Source organism: Primulina eburnea, chromosome 13 (assembly GCF_022965805.1).
Source record: "Primulina eburnea isolate SZY01 chromosome 13, ASM2296580v1, whole genome shotgun sequence".
In the NCBI taxonomy this organism is placed as follows: domain Eukaryota; kingdom Viridiplantae; phylum Streptophyta; class Magnoliopsida; order Lamiales; family Gesneriaceae; genus Primulina; species Primulina eburnea.
The window spans coordinates 28,519,679-28,540,671 of NC_133113.1; the positions used below are offsets into that span (position 1 = coordinate 28,519,679).

At 35.4% G+C, this 20,993-nt stretch overlaps 2 protein-coding genes across 11 annotated transcripts; both read right to left on the bottom strand.

Annotated features, from left to right (window-relative positions):
* Window positions 1-452: 452 nt before the first annotated feature.
* Window positions 453-3,194, bottom strand: LOC140808846 (zinc finger protein GAI-ASSOCIATED FACTOR 1-like). 4 transcript variants are annotated; one of them, XM_073166146.1, is made up of 4 exons: window positions 2,946-3,194; window positions 2,663-2,809; window positions 2,168-2,564; window positions 453-1,828 (listed from the first exon to the last, which is right to left on the bottom strand). In XM_073166146.1, exons 2-4 carry the CDS (start codon window positions 2,802-2,804, stop codon window positions 850-852), a joined length of 1,518 nt encoding a protein of 505 aa, XP_073022247.1. In that variant the 5' UTR covers window positions 2,805-2,809; window positions 2,946-3,194; the 3' UTR covers window positions 453-849. The 4 variants fall into 4 exon arrangements, with proteins under 4 accessions (XP_073022247.1, XP_073022246.1, XP_073022243.1 ...); XM_073166145.1 differs by having other exon boundaries at window positions 2,663-2,822; XM_073166142.1 differs by having other exon boundaries at window positions 2,663-2,828.
* Window positions 3,195-8,633: 5,439 nt separating this feature from the next.
* On the bottom strand, window positions 8,634-17,531 carry LOC140808644 (uncharacterized). 7 transcript variants are annotated; one of them, XM_073165778.1, is made up of 9 exons: window positions 17,388-17,531; window positions 12,789-17,191; window positions 12,661-12,699; window positions 12,398-12,546; window positions 12,122-12,245; window positions 11,349-11,550; window positions 10,937-11,272; window positions 10,158-10,849; window positions 8,634-9,809 (listed from the first exon to the last, which is right to left on the bottom strand). In XM_073165778.1, the coding sequence occupies exons 2-9, from the start codon at window positions 17,019-17,021 to the stop codon at window positions 9,186-9,188; spliced, it is 6,399 nt and encodes a 2,132-aa protein (XP_073021879.1). In that variant the 5' UTR covers window positions 17,022-17,191; window positions 17,388-17,531; the 3' UTR covers window positions 8,634-9,185. The 7 variants fall into 7 exon arrangements, with proteins under 7 accessions (XP_073021879.1, XP_073021876.1, XP_073021880.1 ...); XM_073165775.1 differs by having other exon boundaries at window positions 12,326-12,546; XM_073165779.1 differs by having other exon boundaries at window positions 11,349-11,532; window positions 12,398-12,549.
* Window positions 17,532-20,993: the final 3,462 nt, after the last annotated feature.

The following is a 20,993-nucleotide window of genomic DNA, read 5'->3' on the forward strand; positions in this document are numbered from 1 at the left end:
TTCCTCCTCTAACTAAAAAATATGAAATAAAAAAATTTACACTGCAATATGCATCATTCCTTTATATGTTTCTTGAAAATGTATTTACTGTTATACCTATATATTGATATGTCAAGAAAATTTGGAACTAAAGAGATAAAACTAAACTTGTAAAAGATTATAGTTTTAGATAAGTGATTAAATTTATAAATTGAAAGCAGTTAGAAATGTCATAAGTGAATAGTGTTCGAAAATAAAAGTGAAATGCTAAAAAAAATTAAGTTATAGTGTTTGATAAATAAATGATTTTAATATTAATTTATAATAAAATATTTATTAAAAAAAAAACTCTTATTAGATAACACACATTTCTTGAAATCTGTCCGACCAATGATTTCACAAGTTTAATTAACAAATTATATGCCCTAAATAATGCCAAGAAATTGGCAAGTTTGAAGCATCTGGTCCTCACATGCAAAAATCCCTTTTCGACATGCATAAATTCACACTCCACATATAATACCGACCCCCGATAATCACATGCTCACAGTGTCTAGTGGTCCATTGATGATCAAACCCTAGGGAAAATAAAACTAAAATGGCTTTGATTTTTAGTTTAAATTCATCGGCAAAAAGAAAGCTTTCTACATGCAGTAAAAAAATGAATCTGATTCAGTCTTGTGATTGCCGAGTCACCTTTTTGTCACGTCTCTTCCGACATGCAGTGGCCCCCTCTCTCTTCTCTGACAATTCACAAGATATCTTCTGTTTTCCAAGTACTGTATTCCTGCTTATGGAATAAGGAAGCTTTTTGTTATCAATATTTTACCAGCCCGGTAAGTTTTCATGGTTTTTACCATTCGTGGGAGCTCAGATGTTCCTGCTGTAATGGCTCAAATCCATTGAAGAACCCATGGTGGCGAATTTCGCTAGTTCATTTCCTCCAACTCCAAGAAAATCCCTGGTTAGACTGCTTTCTCCTTCGATTACTGCGGTTGATTGGGCTTGTTTTCCTTTGTTGTTTTGGAGTGTGATTAAAGGATCTGAGTTTCTTGACCTGCCCATTAATGGATTACTGGACTCGAACATTCCCGGGACGCCTCCTCCATAGTTGGAGGTCAGTGTTGAAGCAGAAGTGGAAGCCATTAATAATCCATTCAAATTCTCAGGTTTCCCAAGATTCATCTGGTTGACTTCATTTCTTGGCTGGTTCAAGGGATTGAAGTTTCCGAGACTCGAGAAATTTGAGCTCATGAGCCCGAAACCGGTGCCGAAAATGGCTGAATTATTGCTTCTGGTAGATCCCATTTGAGCTGCTTTTTGCAGTAAAGCGGTGGCTGACATTGGAGCTGGTGGATGATTTGTTTCTTGCTGATTTTGGCAGCTAGTGCTGTAGTAAAGTGAACTTATAGCTTCACACATGTTACCTTTGTCTTGCTCCTCTTCTTTTAAAGCTCCCGATGATCTGTTGATCAACCACTGGTTCTGCGAGGCGGCGGCCATTTGCACTAACTCAGGCAAAATTGTTGAATTCGATGCCAAGAAATTTGCATTTGAAGAACTTGGATTTTGAATGGGATTCAGATTGAGATGAGGATTTGTATTGTCTAGCCATAGGGGAAGTCTTGGTTTCTGCAAATTATCAATATTCAGCTGGTTTCCTGATTCTAATCCCGCGAGCTCAGGCCTGAACATGGTGGTAAATTGGGAGTTCGCAGCATTGTGAAGATTGTTGTTCAACAGCACTTCGTTTCTCAAGTTCAAATTTACTGAAGGAACTGGAGTGAATCTTGCACTTTCCTCCGCTAACGCATCGCAGAAGGCTCTATGTGTGATGAAGCTATCCTTTCTGTTACATAGAAAACAAGAAATCGCACTCGATACTAATTTTTAAACCTCTGCGCTTTCCAAGAAATTGGAGCAGAATTATAATTGATTCAAGATCCTGGTTTTTATAAAAGGAAAGATTTTCAAATACATAGGGAAATTCTTCATCCATTCAAATCTCTAGCTCAGTCTCATTAATTTCAGATGTGCATTTATTTCTCACCAAACCAAGAATACATTAATTAAACTCCATGTGTGACTTCCATTTAACAGAAGCACACGGTACATGACAGAGAAATTTGAGAGGGAGATACACATTTTTTATTGCGCATGTCTTCAAGAAACATGGCATAATTAATACCTGGAGAAGAGAGTTCCGCAGTCACATTTGTACTCTCTTGTTCCACAGATCTTACTATGAGCTTTCCAATCAGACTGAACAGCGTATTTCTTTGAGCATTTCTCGCACTTCCATTTTTTCTCGCCATGTTTTCTGCTGTAATGCTTCTTTATTCCTGTCAAATCCCCGAGTGCCCTTGAAGCGTCGTGGTGGACGCAAGTTTTTTCTGGGCAAATGTAAACTTTCTTCTTCACTTCTTTGTTTGTTCTTTGCTTGAGCTTCCATGGAAGATTGTGTCCTCTTCTGTGAAGCTGCAGATTCTGGTCTCTCTGAAAACCCTTGTTGCAGATTTCGCAGATGAATCTGTTTGTTGCCATTAAAGACTTTGGAGACAGCGCTATCACATCTGCATCTGGATCTGAATACAGGTGTCTCACTCCAATGTTTCAAGGGAAAAAAAGAAGAAAAACAGACGAGAGAACATATTTTCTGAGGGGAAGTGAAATTTACGCTTGCCTGGTGTTCCGGGTAGATTTCTTTTCCTCTTGGATTGATTAGAACCAGGGTTTGAATCATTATTAGGGTTCATATGATCAGGATCTTGAATGAACCCTCTAATGATAGAAGGAACACCAGAAATCCCATCATCAGACATCATTTTTTCTGCAGAAAAATCCTGAAACTTGGAACAAAAATCAAGTATATTAATTAATTAATACTCAAAAGCAGATAAGAGTTGATGTGTCTGTTTGTGCGTGTGTTCTCACTCACGAACAGGAAGAAGAAAACAAAGCGTTACTTGTGAAAATGGCCAAAGCCCTGAAGAATTTCTTGACCTGTTTCCCTCAAAACAAAGCAAAAAAGATCAAAAGGCCAAGGAACCAGCTAGTCTTACATGAGGGGAAGCTGGAGAAGACATTTTAGTATTTTTCTTGCATGTTAGCAGAAAATAACAATGTTACATATGGGAATGAAACCTAGCTAGCTTAAAGGGGGATTTTTTGTTTTCCATTTCTTTTTTCATATTTTTGTTTCTCTCACCTTATCTCTTACACGGCTGTTGCTTCTCAAAAGCTGGTCAGCCATAGATGGACTCACCTGGACCACCTCTCTGTGTCACTTTCCAACTTTTTTATATTTTTAATTTTTTTAGCGACGTTATTATTACAATTTTCTTTTTCTTTTTATATATTTCCTTAATATTCAAAAGATCTGTATAATTCATTGACGTATATGTAATAAAATATCAAATTCAAACCAATTAAACTCGGGGACACTTGAACTTTAATTAATTCGAGCTTCGGTGTTCCTTTTTATAAAACATAAATTGTTGAATGAATTAACAAGTTTTTTCTTAGATTAATACGTCATTTTCCTTATTTAATTCTAGAAAAAGTTTTTACTTCGTAATATATGCAAACAAAGTTGGAATATCATTTTTATCGAATAAATAAACTTATGTACGGGTATTTCTGTTAAAAAAATAACACAAAAATTGCTATTTCTAAGGAAAGTTTGAGCAAAAAAATTGAATGGAGAGATGGAGTACTCGAATAAATTAGAAAATAGAGGGATTATTTTGAAGTTCGGTTCGAAATATGGAGATGCGATTGAATTTTACCCCAAATTTGATACAAGTTTTACACATGTATAAACATATATATACATATATATCTGACGCTACGTATTTAGACTTAGGCAGGTCAAAAATAGGTTAAAAAGAAAGAAAAAAAAAAGTGGAGAGGCTTTTTCCGTGGCAATGATTAAGCCATTATAGATTTTTTAGCCCATTTTGCTTTCTCAATTAAAAAAAAAATTAAAAAACGAAGACCAACAAATAATTATATATATATGTATATGATTATATATATATGTATATGTATATGTATATATATAATTATTTGTATAAATAATATATAATTATCATGTCTCGTGAGCTACTGAGAGAATTGGATTCAGTAGGGAGCAGGTGGCTGGAGTCCCCACATTTACAGATAAACGAAAGAATAGAGAAAAAGGGGGGTAGCATGAAATATATTTAAATTAAACAATATTATAATTAAGTAGTTTATTATTTTTTAAAATGACTATTTGATCCATTATGATATATAAAAAAATATATAATAATATCGTAATATTACCACTATAAATATATAAGATGTTTCAAAATATTTATTTTATTTAGCTTATTTTCTAGCAGTGAATTTTAGTGTACTTGCAGAATGACAAGTTTACATTTTAATATTCAATGGGGCATATTTCTACCAACCGTTAATTAATTTTATTAGAAAATATGATTGAATTTTAGAAGAAAATAAAATTTTGATTATGAAAAATCTTAATAAGACTAGCTTATGTTACCAAGGGCTCTTGCTTGATCGGTCAACTAAATAGCTTTTCAAAAAAGAATTAGTGAATTAAAGAACGTAGACACAATATTAATTCAGGGCAAAAACTTGTGTGAGACGGTCTCACGGGTCGTATTTGTGAGACGAATCTCTTATTTGGGTCACCCATGAAAAAGTATTACTTTTTATGCTAAAAGTATTACTTTTTATTGTGAATATGGGTAGGATTGACCCGTCTCACGGATTATGACCCGTGAGACGGTCTCACATGAGACTCACTCTTAATTCAGAGTCATTGCATCCTAGATGACTTTTTGTAAGCCAATTCCTTTGGTTTGACTTTCGATTTCTGCTTTTTTCGGGTTCGTTGACTTTTCTTTATTTCGAATTAAGAAGATGTTTGACTAAACTAGTTTATAGAACGATTGTGCTCTCGACTCGGAATCATCATTTTCTCAGCTGGTTCTCTACGATCTTAGAATCTTGATCGAGCATAAATATTTTTTTATCGTGTTCGAGCTTTTATATATATGGAATATAAATTTGTAAAAAGTGATCCTTTAACCGCAGATTATATCATAGCAAAAACTTGTGTGAAACGGTCTCACGAGTCGTATTTTGTTAGACAGATCTCTTTTTGGGTCATCCATGAAAAATATTATTTTTTATGCTAAGAGTATTACTTTTTATTATGAATATCAGTAGGATTGACCCGTCTCATAGATAAAGATTCGTGAGACCGTATCACAAAAAACTTACTCCTATATCAAATAGGGTCATTATAATATGTATTGATTATTATAAATAAAAAAAATATGGTATATGGAGTCTTAATATAAAATATAATTTGGAAGAGGTATAAAAAAGAAAGACGAGACTGACACGTTTCTCTAAAGAATAAATATCTTTTATTTGGCAAACCTAGCTTTCATGGGGTACCCTCTTGGAGATCAATTAATTCTCTGTTTCATATGTCTATTTTATCTTTTAATGTGAGCCGCTCGATCTTTGACACGTGGAAAATGAATTCGAAAGTTAGTGTGTTATATAGATTTTCGTGGCATATAGATACATATAATTGTTGGTGAAGTCCTTTTTGTGATCACGAAAGTCTAAAATTGGCTAAATCATTTGAATAATTAGTTGCATGTAAGAATAATGTTGGCATTGTATCTTTTTGTAAATAATAATAATAATAATAATAATAATGGAATAAAAGAGGGGATATTGTATTGGGAAGGTATTACGTTCATGTCATTTCATGCTTGTCCTTTTTATTACATTATAAGATATGGGAAAGCAAACGGGGGTCAATTGTTCATACATTAAACAAATGAATATATGTGTGTAGTACGATTCAACCACTTTTGGCTTTAAGTATCTGGATCAAATCCTAGTTTAAACGACATTCTTTCTTTATATATATATATATATATATATATATATATATATATATATATATATATATATATATATCCCAAGAATGTTGACACAACTACTCCTCAACCTAAAATTTAACAAAACTCCACTACATTCTCCTATATTTGTAATAGTAGGATTGATTGTTACCAATAAATCATATAGTGGTAATATTGTAACTCAAATATTTTTAAAATTATACAATATCGCAAGCACAATGTTTTGATTTTTCTACCCACTAAAGACAATTATTGTACCAACAATCTCCTTTCGACTAATTGCATTAATTGCAATCAATTAGAATCGAACATATAATATTGTCTCTAATATCAATTGTTATGATCAAACCAGTAGGCCGAAAATATATAGTTGTTTAGCACAGAAGCAACTTTATTTCCTAATAGTCGTGACAATGTAGAGTGCAGCCTACTTGGGTGCTAATGGGTCGGGCTATTAGGTCCATGAGTTCGAGAATATACGTGTGTATCTGCTGATGCTGTCTCATATCCCTTAGAGATCAATCTAAATTTTTTCTTATTGTTGGTCATGTCCCCAACAGATGCAGTATTAAACATTAAGATCTGGCATAACTATTTTACTGCTCACATAGCCAACCAGATCAAGCAGTGCAATGTTAGTAGCTTGAAGTACGAGAACTTCTTAGGAGATTACTCATCTCAGTACTACTCTCATTCATGCACGCTTAATAACCTAACATTCCGTTTAAGAAATATAGAAACATGTTTTTTGGGATTTTTGAACCTATTAACTCCCTTTGATACCAATTATAGGATCAAATATTTGTCTTTTTACTAAAAATTATACTGGTGATAATAGTACAACTCAAACTTTTTTTTATAAAACCGTTAACTAGTTCTAATATCATGTTTCAATTGTCTTACACAACATAAACGATAAGTGCAACCAACAATAAACCTTGTCAAGATTTCCAGCAAACATTGCAGTTTATCAACTGAAACATTAATATTATTATAAAAATGGTTTCGGTTCACGAAAAATATATAACCAAAAACAGCCCTCGATTCAACAGCAAAATAGAAAGCAAACGTAATTCAATAAAACTACCTTTCAATGTTCACGTATTGATATTTCAACATCTAATATTGTACTATTTATCTTCACTCTTTAATTATAGATATTACACAACTGATCATACTAGAAAATTGACCATTAAACGAATCAAATAAAAATATTTGAATTAATTTTTTAATTTATAAATTAGTAAAGAAGACTACTATGATCTTATTTGGGAGAGACGAGATTCAAACGTGGAGATAGGATTGCACCGTAATCCAAAGCCATGCAGATTTTATGGCTTACTCCCATGAGCCCTTCGTTATACAACTTTTCAAATAAAAAAAAATCAAAAGTTTGATGATATTTTTTCTGTAACTTTTTTAAAAATGTTTACATTATTATTTTTGCAAAGATATTATTTTTTTAATTATTTTATTTAAAATTTAAAAATCATATAAACAAAAACCACAATTTTAAGAAATTCATATTTTTGAATCAATTGAGTTAAGGGTGACTCGAGAAACCCTTTTTATACTAACAAACAAGCATACTAAATATGATTATAATTATTAAAATTTTAACTTTTTGAACATATTATTATTATTATTAATGTAAATTAGATAAATAACTGATAAATTTGAAAATAAATAAAACATGTGAAAATGAAATGCAGAATTTCCATAAAAATTTGTTAAAGTGAACGATAAGCTAGTAGATTTCTTATATTAAAGAAAAAATAATGCATAATAAAATAAATTTATTTCAATTACATTGAAAATTAAATTTTATTTGAAAGCTTAATGTATATGATAATTATTTTTCAAATAATTTTACATGATAGGCGTGAAGAGATTTTTGTGGAAAGATCAAAATATGTTGGAACCACGACATGATAGAATATACCTGGTTTGTTTTATGTTAATTATTTTACTTTTTTTTCCAAATATTTTTTTTTCTAGGATTTGCATATGGGTTTTTTACTCATATATATAACTTACATATTTTATTCTACAAAATTGATTAACAACATTTTCACTTTCTTCCTTAATAAAGCTTGAATGATTGTGACTGAGAGAAAATATTCGAAGCAAAAATGAAATGAATTTAATATGACAAATAAATTTAAAAGTTTCTAACACATCCAAATTATTCTTATTTTATTATCCAAAAATAATAATAATAATAATAATAATAATTCTTATTTTACTAAGTTGTAATTAATCAAGATCTTGAAAAGAGTAAAGTAAGGATATTTTAAGATTTTTAAATTATTAAAGGCTATATATTATATAATATACAGGAAAGAAGGCTGTATTTTAATAGGTTTAATGAAATTTCTTGATTCACCATAGCAGGAGGCATAGTTATGTCAGCAGAGGATTTGCAACCGAGTTGTCTGAAAAATATGTACCAGCCAGCCAGCGATGTGGCAGGCCAGACCGAATCTGTATATAAACACAGATACATACAGGCGCTTGCAAGAAAAGAGCCAAGGGAACAGAGCACATGAATTCGGGAAAACTAACACTAAATCAATATCTTTATTAATCACTTGAAAAATAGATTGAAAGATGCTGAAGAGATCTTATAGAAATGTGAAATCATATAGTAATGTGATGATTTCTCTTACCAGTTATGCAGAAACTTGGAAGAGAGCGGGCAAAACCCATGGAATCAAAAAATGACCTCAAGACATAACTTCTTGTCTCATATAGATGAATTGTGGTTAACACTGAAATGATGAGTGTTTATAAATAAATATTCAAATGTATAAATACATCATAATCCAAAGAGAGACCAATCCCTGAAGGACGAAAAGAGAGGCAGAATGCCAAACTTCAGTTCTTGCAATTTATCAGCACAACAGCAAAAAATAGATGGAAGTCTGGAGTCAAGAAACAACCGCGCTAGAGCAACTGATTCGTGGTTGACCTACCCACCCCTGAGATCGTGGGAGACGGGGTTGTTCACGCGCAATTGCATTAAACACAAGATCTCATCGGTTGAACTCTCACAGAAGAAATTGAGAAAGATAAAATAAAGAATTATTTCCTCAACAAAAGAGCAAACATGAGAGGATGAAGTTTCGTAAGGATTCCATTCATTCAGTGGAGTCTATTTCAAAGTCCACTCATTTCTAACAGCATGCATCAGTGAAGGCCATTGGCAACTGGAAGGAGAAGCATCTCGACTGTTAGCCTATATCATTGGTCACAAGGCTTCGAACGTTGCCACTAACGCTCTGTTTTAGCCACATATATTTGTTTTATTTTCGAAGCAGGAAAACCCCTATCCACACCACTGGAATGGCTCCTTCCATGGAAACCAGTCCTACGATGAGACCATTCATTCCCAGCATTGTTCCTGTGAGAAATACCCCCTCTCTGATGACTATGACCAGCAGACTTAACCTGTTGGATGGGCGGACTCTTCTGTAGAATTTGAGCATTTACAGAACTTGCATTCTGGAGTTTGCTATTATGATTGCCATGGCTATCCTCGTGAGGCGTGCCAACCTTACCAGATTCAGCATTGTCGGTGCAAGAAGAGCTATGAATCATCATACCCTGCCCAGATGTGACAACCCCATTGGATCTCTTTGAATCTACTAGCCCAAGTTCAGCAGAAAATGGGGTAATGTTCGATTCTGTGGCAACAGAAAAACTTGGGACACTGACTGATGTTTGAATCTGAGATTCAGAGAACATACTGGCATTTACAGGGTGGTCGACGGAATGCCCATGATGGACTTGAGAAGGAAGTTCAGCTTCTACTCGCGGCTGCAAGGGTGACGAGACTGAGCCATTGGAAGTGGGAATATGCCCCCATTGAGCTTGGACGGACATATCAGGGGCAGACTGAAAAAAGAGAGAACTTAAGTTTTTCTGAACTAGAAGAATTTATATGGGGAAAATGTTTATAAGAGTGCACTGACAAAAAATGCTCTAACAAAATAGAAGAAAAAAATCATCTCGTACGGTTCTATAGCGCTTCCAATCCACTGTCTCATTCCTCAATTTGCAAAGGAGCTACTAAACAAGCTGAAGCAACTAACAGAGGAAGCAGTATCACATATAAGATGATCTACCTTATAGCTTTACTATTATCAAAAACTTGAAAAAAGAAATGATGACTAATATGCAAAATAATAGCACGGTAATTTCAGCAACACAACATGACTTGCAGAAAGAACTAGATTCTTTTACCTGAAATGGAGATAAATTAAACATGGGCAAGGGGGAGGCCATAGGCACTAGTGGAGATCCAGGGGAAAGATGCCGAATGGGAGCCATCATATTGGAAGCATTATGCTGAGTGGACGTCGTATTTATGCCATGCACATCTCCATCATTAACTTGAACAGAAGTTGAAGTATGTCCAGAAGGGATGAAGGTGGTTCCCATAAAACTTAAACCAAATTGCCCATATTGACCAAATTGCCCATATTGTCCAACTGGAGCAAAATGATTGTAGACAACCATATGTGGGGGGCCCTGAACCCCGGGAATGCTTCCAGATGGACTAACTAGACGGCCTGGATACCCAGTTGGAGGATTATAAAATGAGTCCAAACCAGAATGCCATTGCTGCCAGTTACCGATAGGTCCTGAACTGGGTGCTGTACTCTTTTGTGGCTGAGATAATGTGCCAGAAGATTCTTCATGCGGACCAAAAGCAAGAAGTGGACCGCCCAACATTGGATTTACTTCATAAAAAGGTAAGTGGGAAGGACCACCAGAAAAATGAGAAGGCATCTGGGTAGAAGAACTCTGAGAACTTGGCAATGGTGACCACAAGGAGATTTGAGTTGTCTCGACAGAGAGGTCTGCTGGAAGAGAAACGCTTAGCAACTCCTCACCTCTTGAATGATTTACCGATTGCAGACCTCCAATTACACCTGTGAAAAGATGCACATTCAAGATTCTAATTATAATTATAAACATGTAAAGGCCACTCTTAAAGTTGAGTCACACTTCTGTATCACCTGTCGTGATGACATCAATATCAGCACGGGTAAAAGTTTTGGTATCTGGAACATTAGCTGCACTTAATGGCCCCAACCCATTACTGACAAAATCATCAACACAGATGGCAGCGACAGAAGTAGCTGTTGCAGCTTCAGCTTCAGCCTTACAATCTTGTAATGGAACACAGCCATCAGTGGAATGGTTTTCTTTTTCGAAAAAAAGAGAACTATCATTTTCAGCCACTGAAAAGTTGCGAGAGATTTGCACATCGTGTCGATTGGAACCTGGAGCACCAATCCCAAGTGATACTGCACGGCTACTAGGAGGAAGAACAGAAGGAGATGTCACAGCACCTAACATGGAAAAAATATATATATTAGGGGATACACTAATGCCAGAGAAACTACACTTGTAGTAGCGTGAATCTACCAAATTGGATTTTCTCTCCAGCAAGCAAGGAATTGATTGGACTTGCACCAGAAGAAAATTTTTTCTCCTTGACCGAAATGGACATCGTTGGCAAGATGGGATCACTAGCTGTGCTGGAATGACCTCCAACAATAGAATTGTCTGAATTGTATCGCATAGGTTTCATAGCCTCCTCGAGTTCGGTCTGTGTCAGTGACATGACCTACCAGAAATCAAATTCATTGATATACCTTTTAACTTGGAAAAGATGCAAAAAGTCAATTGTCCACAATGTTGACAAGTGCCCTTTTTGTAAACGTTACATAGTTTAAGGTGCTGTCAGCATTTAACAATGGGATGCAAAATAGAAAACTCGAGATGCAGAGGCAACAAGCTATCACTTCAACTTTCCTCTCCAGCTAAAAGGAAGAGATAATTAAACTAATGTTCCACATTCAGTCACTCAACATCGACTTCATCAAGGCTCAGCATGTAAAAAACTCTATTCAGGAAAAAGGACACCCACGACGATCCAAAATAATGATTACAATACATAATTAATATAATCCACGGCCTAATTACCATACTACCAACTGTTAAATTGAAATGCCAATGACTTCGGAAGAGATTAAAATGGGCAGGTTTTTAACTCACTCTCGTTGAATTTCAAAGATACATACTCACATGATGCACCTGGGACATTTCAAGGAACGGCAACCACAATTTAGAAACGAATAGCAACCAGCAGTTATAACTCATCAAAAAGCCAACCGCCTAACAGAAGTTCAACATACCTGTTGGTTCATCCCTGAAGTGCTCCAAGAAGTTGATGACAACTTGATTTGGTTTGTGTCATTGTTTTTATTCTCATATCCTTTTTCGCCACTAGATATAACAGTCATTGAACCTGTTCGGGGCCTACAAAGATGCGTTACAACAAATTAAAAATACCGTTAAATAAGATCCAAAACTTAGAGCTTCTGTGAAGAGGTAAGTACTTGATACTCTGGGATTCGGAATTTATAGGAGTGCCAATTGGGGCCAGAGGTTGGAAAATAGATGTGGTATACCCTGTTGATACTTCATTATGTGCCAACTGATGGCTCTCTGAGACAGCAACATCCAAGCAAGATTCTTGGTTCTCACATGGCATGGCAAGCTCACTTGGGCCTCCAGAGACAATAGAATATGGTTTCCGAGCATGCAATTTGCAAGGTGGCTGCTGAAAAAATGATAGCCATAAGTTTCATAGATAACGAGAAAACATAACCAGCCACATGTCATCCAAAAATTACTAACTGTACTTAGAAAATGAAAAAAAATGCATTGATACCTGTGTGGTGAGTAACTTCGCTTTAATTTCTTTTTCCCTCTGTTCACACAAATCAGTCAACCATTACACACCATCGGAAAAACGCCCAATAGAGATAGGAAAATAATGAGACATATATGCATTGATACCTTTGTGGTGAGTGATTTCGCTTTGATTTCCTTTTCCCTTTGTTCACGTCGATCATTCAACATTTGTCTTTTGGATCTGACTTCAATAAAATCATCCTCATCGCTGGGAGTTTCTATACCAGGTTGCTCATAAACGCGAACAACACCCTTCAGCAAGGGAGCATCAACATCCTCGGAAACCTTTTTTGGTAAATTTGCTTCATTGGTGTAGGAAATGTTTCGACTCTTAAAAGATACATTTTTTCCCATCTCTTTTGCTACCATGTCTCCAGGATTGGCCACCTCCGAATAAATACCATCAGAGACTTCTGCTTTAGTTCTGTGCTTCAGTGGTCTATTAGAAATGTTACCTCTCTTAGACCAGCTTCTTCTAAAATCTCCCATAGCCTTTCCTGCATAACTTGACTTATAATCTAAGCCAGAATCTTTAAAGGAAACCATCAGAGGTCCTTTCCCCCTGTCAATGCTCTCCCGAATTCGAAATTCAGTATGTCGAACAGTCCGTTGAGATCTTCTCTGGAAGCCAGTTGAATTCGTGGGCATACCATTAGTGAAAGATGATCTGGTATCTGCTTTTCTGACTATATAGGAATTGTTCTTTCCCCTGCCACTATACAATCGATCAAGACGTCTAGGTCCACTGAAAATTTTATCCCCAGAAGCAGCGCGAACTGGCAGTTGCATAATCTTCATCTGACTTTCAGATTCCTTTTCTTCGGATGATGGTAAGTAATTCTTTGGAGCTGAGTCATAATGCCCTTTCTCTTCCATCCGGCGTAGAGAATTTGATTCCATTTCTTTACCAGTGGCACTTGAAAGACAAGTTGTACGGCCAATATTTTGGTCAGAACGACTCTCTGCTTCCCAAACAGAATTAATTCCCACGGAAAGGCTCCCATGAGATTGCTCAGGTGGTCCTGAAACAAAACCTGGAAGCTTGTTGAACTCGTGTTCTGCCACATTCTGGGCAGAAACATCTGGAGCAGGCTGATTATACATAGAGTCTCCAGTCCTCTGATTCAGATTAAAAGGGACCTGCATGTTAGGCTTAATAAAAGACATTGATTGGGGGGGCATGGGCAATATTCCCTGTGAGATAGGAGATGTATACTGCATCTGGCCAAACTGGAACACTGGGGGCTGCGATGGATCCAAGTAAGTAAAGGATTGACCAACAGGTAGATGGATGTGGAGAGGCATCTGAATGGAACCAATTTGAATTGCCGGCACAGGAGAAGGTATCAAAGATGGACCAGAAAACAGCCCAAACTGTAGTTTAACAGGTAAATCAGTAGGGCTTCCAGCAGAAGATACAGATGATATACTAGTCTGGCCAACAGCAGCTGTGACATCACCCGAACATGCGACTGATTGCTGCAAAGCTAAGCCAGTGCTAACCGAGGAATCAACACAGTCTAAAAGATCTAATGAGGAGGAATAGGAAGCTTCAACAGATTGACCAATAGAACCTTCCGATATCAATTCACTTTCTTTGATCTTAACAGAGGAGGTATTTGCAATTATATTAGACATGTCATTTGCATTCAGAAGGCCCTGTTCTTCAGCAGGAAGCCCATCAATTGGTCCTCTTCTATCCCCTACATCACCTGAAATGTCGGAGATTCCGTATGTTCTATCTTGGGTCCTTGAGCTATTTTCAAAGTCATCACTCGGTATTACCACTTCAACACCCTCGTCAAAGCCTAAGACCACGTTATCCACCATAGCAGATGGCTCTGTTTCTTCAAATTCCAGGGCTTCAAACTTTTTACTCAGCTCAAGATTCTCATCATCGCCATCACGCACTTCATCTTCTTCTATATAACCATCTTCGTCCTCATCATATTCTTCTTGATGTTGCAGTGTATCATCATTTTCAATAGTCCATTCTTCATCCTCGCTAGCAAAACCAGCAACCAATACCGCAGTGCTAGATTTACCATTCAAGACAACAGATCCACTCTCAGCTAAAATATTACCTCTCACTTCTGTTATACCAGATTTTACTGGAGAATCTTCAAATCCATCCAACTCATCATGGGAAAGCTGAGGAGGAGAATTTGGAGGGCTTGAAACAGATAACGATGATTGTGAATCACACCTAGATTTATTGTTTTGAATCTGGTCTTCAGGGGTTATATTTTTAACCTCCACTTCAGGCAGTTGGAGACCCTTTTGATTACTACCATTATAAGATGTCCGCCTAATTGGTAAACTTATTGCAGAATTGGTATATCGAATTTCATCGTCAAGCACAGCCGAGGGGCCAGAATGGTCAATAGGTCGCTCAAAAGGAGCCCTCTGAGATAAATTAAGCGAGGGAGGAGGAAGAACACGAGGCTGTCTCATAGAATTCCTTGCCCTCCCATAAGAATAATCCCTTGACACTGCTCTGCCACCACCAAATGCATCTCTTCTTGGACTGTAATGATCAATCTCCTGTTCCAACGGTGGCGGACAGAAGCTGCCACCATTTTCAAAAGCATCTCTATGAATTATTCCTTTTCTTGCATCAAGAAAGCTTGAAGAACTTTCACTAGGAGGGTAAGGTCTCCAGCTCATCTCGTAAGGCCTGCTAGGAGCAAATGGATCAAATGGAGCTGAAGTTGTCAACTTATCGACCATTCTCTCACCATCTTCCCAAGTATCCAAAGTCCTGGAGAAATCTTTTTCCTTCACTGAAGCTTCTAGTTGCTCATCATTAACCATGTTAGGAGCAGATATATTACCCCTGGAAGCTGAAGCCGCTTGAGCCTCCCTCTTAGCTATCTTAGCTTCCAACTCCAGAAGCTTCAGTTTGGCAGCTTGCTTCCTCCTCTCTTCTTCCACATAAATTCTTCTCATTTCATCCTCCCTGGAAATTCTGTGTTCTTCTGCTATTCGAATTGCCTCTAATCGCTCATGTTCTGCCCTCCATGAAGCTTCTCGGGCTTCCTCTTCAATCCTTCGCTGTCGTACCTCCTCTTCCCTGATCCTTCTTTGTCTCTCCTCCTCCTCTCTTCTAGCTTGCTCCAAAGCTTTTTCTTGTTCTCCAATGATTCTCTGTCTTTCAAGCTCTTGCATTTTCTGAACTCTTTCAAGTTCTGCTTGAAAAGATTCTCTAACGGGATCATGAAAATCAGTTGATTTTGCAGCATCTCTTTTCTTTCTGATAACACCAACAAGGCCACCTGAAAATAAATCCCTTTCATCAAAACCTACAGTTTCATTGCCACGTTGACCCCATCTGTCATATGGACTCTGAGCTACTTTATGAGATAAAACGCTCGGCCTGTGTAAATCAAGATTCCCATCCCAATAACTATCACTCTTCGAATATCCAACATCTCTTCCACGTTCGGAAAACCCATGACTTGTGTCACGCTCATCATCTGCCCAGTCCGACCTTGGATTCATGCGAACTAGCGGTAGTGGAGAAGTAAAATACTCATCCTCTTTACCAGTTCGATCAGCCAGTCGCCCCCTACCTGTCCCACGACCCTCACCAGTGTTCTCTACTGACAAATTTCTGATAGAATTCCACGAAGGCTGCCCTGAAGGCTGTGCATTAGCCAAAGAACCTGAATGATAGATGTCTCTCTTCTTCTGATTGAATTCCTCACCTACAATCTGCTTTTGTTTCTGGTTTGAAAATTCCTTCTGTTTCTGGGATGTCTCAGAAGAGACAGGCCTTGCAGCCTGCAGAGATGGAAAATCCTCACCTTTTAAAACCGTAACTTTTGCGATAGAAGGTACAAAATCCCGTGAGACAGAACCAGAACTGGAACCCACAAGTCCTAACCCATTAGAACGAGCTGAAGGAGGAACATAAGAACCAGTGCCCCGACTTATCACATCCTTAGCTTCCATCGCATCAGTCAAGGGAATATGAGCATTGCTCTCATTCTTTTCGGACAAGGCAGAAACAATTACCGGTTTGGTCCAGCCCACATGCGTTGAAGAAGGCCTCGCTCCACAACCAGGAGCCATACCACGACTGGGGCCGGATGTATCGAATCGCTCGTGTTCTTTCCTCAACGAGGGCAAATTTAAGGGGGGTGGAACAGATAGCTTCGAACCAGACTTCTGAGCAATGCCCCGGTTCTTGGACAAAACCAGCATTCCACCGCCACGGCCCCACCCAACAGCGGAAGCCTGCCCGTGATTGCCTCCACCACCACCATTAAACTGCTGCTGCTGCCCATAAGACTTGTTCAGATTTGCTGACACAAACTTGGAGCCAGGGTTGGCCATCTCCAAACCTAACACGAAGCCAAAACCAGAATCTAGAACCACAGCAAAGCATCAAAACCGAAACCCAAGAACTTCCGTCAAGCTCTTTCTCCCTCCCTCTATTCTCCCCTCCCCAGAAACACAATAAATAACGAATCAACAATCCCACCAATAGATCTCCCTAGCAAACACTGCATAAAATAACTAAATCAAACACAATGGGCTATCACAGTTACGATAATAGTAAAAGAAAACGTTAAAAGAAGTAATCTTTCGGGACGGTCAGCTAATTAGTGTTCATAAATATAATTAATGGTGTAATTGGGAACAAATCGGGGATAAAGCAAGAAGATGAGCTGCGCGAATCAGAAAATGAGAAGAGCGTACCTCGGACGGCGTAAGACGGAGGACCGTACGATTATTATCGTGAGATCGGAGAGGAGAAGCCCTAAAATAAGCTGCCGACTACAGAATCGAGAAGAGATTATAGATGCTTATAGATCCGGACATGGAGAGGAGTTTGATTTTGTTTTGTTTTTTTTTTATTTATTCACATCACAGCCTAAAATAGATATTATTTGGTTTTCCGATAGCGATTTACGTCGGTAATTTTATTACTTTTATTTACAGATAATATTTATCCCCAAAAAAAAAATTACAAGCTAGCTAGATGTAAAAGCTCATTATAAAATTTTTTTAAAAAAAAAAACTATCAAGAAAAGTTATTTTACTAAAGTTTGGAAATAAAAATCATGTTCAAAATATTTTCTTTTTAACTTAATTTTATGGATTTGATGTGGTCAACATTCTATTGTAATATCAGTTCGAACAGAAAAATTAATCCTCAATTGAATTTATTATTTTTTATTAATAATATAATGAAAATATGTATCCCTACTTCTTTTTTAAGAAATAATACTCGCTATCACAATATTGGATAAATTCTTATACTAATATAATAGCTTTCAAACCAAATTAGTCGAATAAACTATGTTGAACAAGTTATGTGAAACAAGCTCCTCAAGAGTATGTTATATAAACTATTGTATCTTTATATGTTTTGTGTGCATATGCACTTAGTGGAATGTATTCAATTCAGAATTTTGATGATTTTTAATGACCTTTCAAATGATAAAATTTTATGGATTTGATAGATTTTTATTGACTTTTACAGAATCTCTCAGATTTATAAACAGGTTGATGTAGATTCATGTAGACTTTTTTGCAAGATTTTTATAGAATTTTGTGAATTTTTTTTATTATAGAATTTTATAAATTTTGTACTTAATTATAACATATTATTTTTTATTAATTTCTTTGAATCAATAATTAATTGACATATATAACATATTCAGTTTGAAATAATTTTTCAATATTTATATTAATAAATATATTTAATTATTTAAAATTTAAATCATTTAATCATTATATGTATATATATATTCAACATTTAATCCTTACATGTGAGTTTGTATGCATTTTTGTAAATTTTTTAAAATACATCAATTGATTAATCTGTAACATTGTTTTTGAATTGATAATATACATGTGAAAAGAATATTATTTAGCATTGCGTGGATATAATTTTGTATAAAAATATCATATATTACATATTAATTGAAAATGCTAAAAAAATTTAAAAATTCATGGTTGTTGTGAGGCTATTCCATTATTAAGAATTAAACGATATTTTTTTGGATTATCTTTTATTATTATTAAATATTACATTAATTTGTATAAATTATAAATCAAAAAATCAATTCTAAAATTCAAAATTTCATATAATATTAAATAAAAAATTATTGAATGAACAATCAGCCAAAAAATGAAAATTTTGAAAAAGAAATATGAAAATATATATAGAGATATACTTCGAAAATTTGAAAGAGTGATAGAGATAGATGAGATGAGAGAAGATAAGAAGATATGTGATGTGAAGCGACGAAGAGCAAAATAAATAGATCGTGTATGAATTAGAAGTTTTAAAAATCCATTCAAATCTTTGTGTTGAACCAAATACAATTTTTGACAATTTATAGTTGTATCTTAGGTTTCAATGTTTATATGTTAATGAATTTCATGAAGTTATTAAAAGTCTATTGAAAATTTGAATACCTATAGACTTTTATAGAATTTTTAAAAATTAATGTTAAATACCACTTGCTTTTTTTAAAACTATATGAAGTATATTTTGAATATCACTAGCTAGACTTCTATAGAGTATATAAAAGTCTTCATTGAATACATTTAGACTTTTAAAATCTACAAAAGTCAATAAATTTCCTACATTTAATACCCCCTCCTTAAATAATTATCTACACATGGTAATATTTTTTATTTTCAAATTAATTTTTTTTCATATTTTTTAATAGGAGATATAGTAATCTAACATTTTAAAATTATAGATATTTAAAATATAGATAATATAGAATGGTTTTCTTCCGGACTACTTTACATGCACTATATGACATTGAGAGAATGTATTCAATTGTATGATAAACCTTCTGAATAAAGGCAAAAACTTGTATGAGAATGTCGCACATGTCGTAATTTGTGAGACGGATATCTTATTTGGGTCATCTATGAAAAATATTACTTTTTATTGTGAATATCGGTGGAGTTGACCCGTATCACAGATAAAGATTCGTGAGACCGTCTCACAAAAGACCTGCTCCTGAGTAAATAGTTTATTTCGAGAAATCAACGCTCATATTCAGTAAAGACAAGGAGGCATGGGTGATGATAGTATTAAAATAAGGGTATTTAAACTTCGAATAAAATCAAAAAAACTAAACATCGAACACAACTGAAAGTCGAATTTTGTAGTTCGGATCTAAATGTTAAAATCTAAATTTATTTGGTTCGATTTCGGATTATATATGTCAAAACCAAACCCAACGAAAAAACCGAGATTTTATTAAATTAATAATTTTATTTATAGATATATTTAGTGAATGAAGAGTCATTTTGAATAATTTTTAGTTAATTGTTGTTTATTTGATTCATTTAGAGTTTATATTTAAATGTTTTACTAAGATATCATATAAAAAAATAACATATTATATTTTACATTTTATTTATATTATTAATTAAAATACTAGTACCAAAACCAAATTAACCGACCGAAATAATCAAATCGTTTTGGTAGAAAATCGATCCTAATGAAAATAGTTTGGATAATGTATTATATATTTTTAAAACCGAAAAATCTGAAATAAAAAACAAAAACATTCCAGTGGTGCATGGGCATGATCTATATCTCGGCATGCCAACATTCTGTCAACGTAGTAAAAGAGTGCAATTCGGTTATCTATTGGAAAGACAGCGCAGCGAATTAAAGTTGGCGGAACAAGTTTTTCCTTATTGCAGGGAAGGAGGTGCTGATAAAATCGATCGTCCAAGCAATTCACTAATTTGTAAAGCCATAGAAAATCAAATGCGCAAAATTCTGGTGGGGAACTGATGAGTCACAAAGGAAAAATGCATGGTAAAACATGAGAATTCCTATGTCAACCGAAGTGTACTAGTGGACTTGGGTTTCGAAATCTGAAAATTTTCAACATGGCTTTGCTGTCTAAACAAATATGAGGCACTGTGAGATATTCAACCGAAGTATAACATTGCTTCAATATGGTATCTTCTCAGATTGTAACTGAGGAAATATTGCAAATTCATATTTCTACTGAGGCTCGGTGTGAGACATGCTTTTTGATGTGTGACACAAAAGGGATTTATTCAGTGAATGAGAGATATTGCCTTGGGGTTGGACGGGATGAAATCCGGATAACCGATCAGAGCGCTCATTGACAAAATGGTGGAAATTTTTTTGATCCCTTATGATTCCTCATAAGGTCAGAATGTTTTGGCGGGGAGCTACACATGACATACTTCTAACTGAAAGAAACTTGTTAGTACATCATGTTTCAGTCTCTTATATTTGTCCTCTTTGCAATAATCGAGGCGACTCTACCATTCATGCACTATTTAAGAAGG

What these genes read in the sequence shown, in the direction of transcription:
- LOC140808846 (XM_073166146.1), bottom strand. Translation starts at nt 2,804, where the DNA reads ATGATGTCTGATGATGGGATTTCTGGTGTTCCTTCTATCATTAGAGGG. An exon ending in AAATCTACCCGGAACACCAG is followed by an intron (nt 2,565 to 2,662) that starts GCAAGCGTAAAT and finishes ACCTGTATTCAG; the next exon opens with ATCCAGATGCAGATGTGATA. An exon ending in TGCGGAACTCTCTTCTCCAG is followed by an intron (nt 1,829 to 2,167) that starts GTATTAATTATG and finishes TCTATGTAACAG; the next exon opens with AAAGGATAGCTTCATCACAC.
- LOC140808644 (XM_073165774.1), bottom strand. Translation starts at nt 17,021, where the DNA reads ATGGCCAACCCTGGCTCCAAGTTTGTGTCAGCAAATCTGAACAAGTCT. An exon ending in CGAAGTTACTCACCACACAG is followed by an intron (nt 12,550 to 12,660) that starts GTATCAATGCAT and finishes TCATTTTTTCAG; the next exon opens with CAGCCACCTTGCAAATTGCA. An exon ending in TTAATTTATCTCCATTTCAG is followed by an intron (nt 9,810 to 10,157) that starts GTAAAAGAATCT and finishes CTCTTTTTTCAG; the next exon opens with TCTGCCCCTGATATGTCCGT.